Source organism: Serpula lacrymans, assembly GCF_000218685.1.
Source record: "Serpula lacrymans var. lacrymans S7.9 unplaced genomic scaffold SERLAscaffold_1, whole genome shotgun sequence".
NCBI classification, from domain to species: Eukaryota; Fungi; Basidiomycota; class Agaricomycetes; order Boletales; family Serpulaceae; genus Serpula; species Serpula lacrymans.
Genome location: NW_006763290.1, coordinates 2,846,704 through 2,848,975, shown reverse-complemented (window position 1 = coordinate 2,848,975; position 2,272 = coordinate 2,846,704). Strand labels below are relative to the sequence as shown.

The 2,272-nt window shown below is 44.6% G+C and overlaps 1 protein-coding gene across 1 annotated transcript; it reads left to right on the top strand.

The window, feature by feature from the left end:
* Positions 1–1,175, top strand: SERLADRAFT_432187 (uncharacterized protein; the record flags this gene model as incomplete). The annotated part of the gene is made up of 2 exons (XM_007312432.1): positions 1–40; positions 112–1,175. The coding sequence occupies 2 exons, from the start codon at positions 1–3 to the stop codon at positions 1,173–1,175; spliced, it is 1,104 nt and encodes a 367-aa protein (XP_007312494.1).
* Between the last annotated feature and the right edge of the window lie 1,097 nt (positions 1,176–2,272).

The window sequence follows — 2,272 nt, the reverse complement described above, 5'->3', positions numbered from 1 at the left end:
ATGAGCTTATCAGAAACCATCTATCCATCAGAAACCCAGTGTTACCAGGCTTGCACATTCCAAGCGTAACAAAACAATTGTATTCCACACCGTCATTCCCACGCTTTCTAGCGAAGGGACGAAAAAGACGACAAAATGTCGCAAGGAAGAAGACCCACTACAGAGCAGAACCTACTCAGACGGCCACACCCCCAGTATCGTCAAGACAAGAAAGAATAGCAGCATCACCCCCCTTTCCCCAACCTGACATCACCAGACTTCATACCAGAGAACAAGCAGACACATTCATCAAAGCTAGAACACGTTGGTTGCAGTATTACGCGAGAAGTCACCCGCAGCTAATACCCAGAACCCAACACGATCCCCTGGTCTCGGAAGAAGATATCTACAACAAACAAGACTTTGAAGAATTCGCCGCAGAAGGCCAACCAGTACCACATCCCACACCTCAGATACTTCCCCCTGCACCCAACCCATCTCCCATTCCACCAACTAGCATCATGTCCAACACCACAGCATCCAAACCCACCAAGTTTGGACAAATAGACGATTTTGATGGAATGCCCGACCGAGCCAATGGCTGGATGTTGTCAGCCAAAGCATACTTTGACATAAACAACGCCATTTACGACTCCGACAAAAAGAAGGTCTTCAAAGCCCTCTCCTACATGAAGGAGGGAGCCGCCCTAGCGTGGAAAGAGACCAAACTAAAGGAATACACCGGATCGGGCAAATACCCAAAATGGGCGGACTTCAAAACCGACTTCAACGGAACATTCATTACCGCGGACGTAAAGGGAGCAGCCAGTGCGGCCCTTATGACGATGAAAATGGAAACAGGAGAAACGGCAGTAAAGTTCAACTCCTGTTTCATGGTAGACGCAGGAAAGAGCAGCTTAAACGACGAAGGACTAATCATGGTATACAAAAGCTCCATACGCCCATACCTTCTTCAAAATGTACTCAACTCCTCTACACAACCCAAAAATATTGCAGGATGGATGAGCACAGTTGCTGGCCTAGACGCCAACTGGACAAACTCAAACAGCATCAGCAAAGGAAAGTGGGGAAGGAAAGGAGAAAAGAAGAAAGGGGAGAAAGGAGGAAGAAGCCAATCATCCTCGACAAAATGTTTATCCAAAGATGAAGAAGACTCGCTCAAAAGAGAAGGGTGATGCTTTATATGCAAAGAACAGGGACACATCTCACAGTTCTGTCCGGAAAAGAAGAAAGGAAAACAACCAGATCGAAGGATCAGAATGGCAGAAGTTGAAAAGGATGAAGCCGAAACGGTGGTAGAAGACGGAAGAGGAATTTCTCACATCCTCGAAATGTGGAAAGAACTCAACGAAGCAGATCAAGCTAGCACCATTGACAAATTGGAAAAAGAGGGTTTTTGAAAGGACGACCCACACCAATGTTGGTACCGTCCAAAATAGCCGTTGTAACAATAGCCGCAATCAATTCAAACTCTTTATAAATTGATACCATGTTACGACAAAAAAACCATTGGAACAAAAGCGTTAATAGACTCGGGAGTGACAGACGACTTCATGGGCGCAAAATTCGCAATCAAACATCGCCTACCACTCAACAAACTGGAAACACCCATCACGTGCAAAAACATAGATGGAACCATAAACAACGGAGGAAAAATCACCCATTACACATATCAATGAATTGAAGCAGGAGGAAAGAATGCCATGTGAAAATTCCTCATCACCAGATTAGGAGGAGAAGACATTCTCCTAGGATACCCGTGGCTCCACAAGGTAAACCCCACAATAGACTGGACATCAAAAAGCATGGATACCCACGCCATCCGCACCATCCAATCACTCTCCGACCGATCCATGATTCACACCATCACAATCGATTGACCAGAACTATTGATCAACTACGTACACGAAACATGGATCTTTGCAAAAACCAACATGGCAATGGAATTAGCTATCCAGAATAACATTGGAAAAAAGATAACGGAACTACCCGAAACCTACAAAGAGTTTGCACAGGTCTTTGACAAAACGGCTTTGGAAAGACTTCCCAAAAGAAGGATCTACGATCACGCCATAAACCTAAAACCGGAGTTTAAACCAAAAGATTGTAAAATCTATCCTTTATTGCCAAAAGAAAACACTGCACTAGAAGAATTCCTTGACGACAACCTTTGAAAAGGATATATTAGACCAAGCAAATCTCCGATGGCTTCCCCCTTCTTTTACATAGACAAAAAGGACGGATCTTTGTGACCATGCCAAGACTATCGACA